General features: G+C 41.6%; 1 protein-coding gene across 1 annotated transcript; it reads right to left on the reverse strand.

Annotated features, from left to right (window-relative positions):
• Window positions 1-229: 229 nt before the first annotated feature.
• On the reverse strand, window positions 230-1,628 carry LOC122864107. The gene is made up of 4 exons (XM_044171205.1): window positions 1,538-1,628; window positions 1,068-1,333; window positions 652-979; window positions 230-506 (listed from the first exon to the last, which is right to left on the reverse strand). The coding sequence occupies exons 1-3, from the start codon at window positions 1,595-1,597 to the stop codon at window positions 673-675; spliced, it is 633 nt and encodes a 210-aa protein (XP_044027140.1). The 5' UTR covers window positions 1,598-1,628; the 3' UTR covers window positions 230-506; window positions 652-672.
• Window positions 1,629-1,889: the final 261 nt, after the last annotated feature.

A 1,889-nucleotide genomic window follows, 5' to 3' on the forward strand; every position in this document is an offset into this window, starting at 1 on the left:
TCACACCAAAACAATCTAGATGGACAAATAGCACTACAGGTAAGAGGAAAAATATGTATTTTCGATTTTGGGGTGAACTGTCCCTTTAACCAAATGTTTATTATTGTAACAATGATGACAAAAGTCCCCTAACCTTAACAAAGTACTTATTTTAACCCAACCCATGATCTTTCCCTAACCCTAACCAAGTCCTTTTTTGTGCCTAAACCTAATGAAACCTTACACATCATATCATAAAACGGATTTATTTGTCAACAGTGATTGTAGCGATGTTGTAAGGCACAGAAAAATTATGTCATCCTGCCAATAGTGGAGTCAGATCAGAAAACACTTTGGTTTTAGAGGGCTTTTAATTCATTTTTGAGCTAATCAGTTCACAGTAGCCTAATGAGCTCCTGGGCTTTGGCTCTGCTGTTCCTCTGAAACGGGGTTCCTTTGCCTCTGTGCTGAGGTTGAACCTGACGGGGAGGGGGGGTCTGTCTGTTTCCCCGTTGTTGAACAGTGACCTGTGTGATGATCATTTATTCCAAACATTAGTAATGCAGAAATATTAAAAGGTTACGTTCTTGAGTTACAAAGAACTACTTGATAATCAAAACCAAACCTGAGTCTGAAAACAGCAGATTGGCGTGTTGTCATCAGAGAACCTACCTCTATCTGCCGGCGCCCTGTCTACGCCTCCACTTCTCTTTTCTCTCTTCCCTCTGTGTCCTCCTCTCGACTTGGACAGTGCCTGTGTACAATAAAGCTTTTTTGAATCAGTAAATTAACCCTCCCTACTCCAAATATGTCCAATGTTGTCCAATTTTCTGCGGAGCTGATTTCAAATAAATTGATTCCTGTCCCAGTCCTTCCTCTTCCTCTGTCTGTCTTGTGGCAAGTGAAAATTAAAGTTGGACCCTCTGAGGTTCTCTGCAGCAACACAGAGCGGCTCCCTTTGTTGGCCTCCAGGTCGAGCTTCCTCCTCTTCCTGTCTGGGCTTTAGTGCAAAAGAAAAATGTGTTTAAATCTCTGAAATCTTACATCCTCTGCGTAAATCATCAACAGGGAAGTGATGTAACACCTACCTGTTGCCGTGCACTGCAGCAACAGCATCCGACTTCCTTTTGTTTGGACGCCTCCTTTGGGCCTCCGCTGGATTCCCCTCTGACTCACCATCGACGGCCCTGGAGAGTCTGGAGAGAGGGCCGTTTCGGAGGGAGAGGTCCTCCATGAGGACATCCTCTGTGTGTGTTTGCCAATCGAGACGACGAGTTTGTCCTCTGATGTACAGATTGGCCATGAGAGCTGTGAGCTCCTTCACAGACGCATCCTCCTCTCTGACTTTAAAATACTGAAACACAGAATATTTGGATACTTTTTTTTTTCAAGTCAAAGTGTAGTGCTTTTACTACTGATATTACTTCCTTACTTAATTGTGTTAATATTAAGTGTTCATCAAACATGTCAACCAGTAGTTTAGAATTTGCCTTTAAGAAGAGTCTTGGGATTTATTTATGCTGGAACAGAAGTAAATCAACATATTTACTAAACTTACTTTGCGTTTTCTTTGTCTCCGCGACATTTTCCAGGCTATTGTAGACATTGTTGTCGACATTCAGATGATCTGACACAAGATCTTTTTTGTGCTGCACACAACGTGGGAAGATAAATGGTGAATACAGTTCAACATCAAAGAAGTTCTCTCCTGAGGACTTCTCTGATGTTTGATTCTAGAACTGCAGTTATGATGTCACACTCTTGATACATATGGAGCCACATATATGCAGTTCAACTTTATCATGATAAAAACAGTAATTACATTTTAATTAAACACATGTAGCTTGTCTGCACAGCAGCCTCTGGTGTTTGATTCCTGATATTCACCTGGAAGACTCTGACTTGCAAAA

This window comes from Siniperca chuatsi, linkage group LG17, assembly GCF_020085105.1.
Source record: "Siniperca chuatsi isolate FFG_IHB_CAS linkage group LG17, ASM2008510v1, whole genome shotgun sequence".
Taxonomy (NCBI): domain Eukaryota; kingdom Metazoa; phylum Chordata; class Actinopteri; order Centrarchiformes; family Sinipercidae; genus Siniperca; species Siniperca chuatsi.

Bases quoted from the DNA above. Each gene is read 5' to 3' on its own strand.
- LOC122864107 (XM_044171205.1), bottom strand. From the start codon at position 1,597: ATGTCGACAACAATGTCTACAATAGCCTGGAAAATGTCGCGGAGACAA. The intron at 1,334-1,537 runs GTAAGTTTAGTA...TCTGTGTTTCAG, and splicing joins GGAGACAAAGAAAACGCAAA to TATTTTAAAGTCAGAGAGGA. The intron at 980-1,067 runs GTAGGTGTTACA...TTTGCACTAAAG, and splicing joins GCTGCAGTGCACGGCAACAG to CCCAGACAGGAAGAGGAGGA.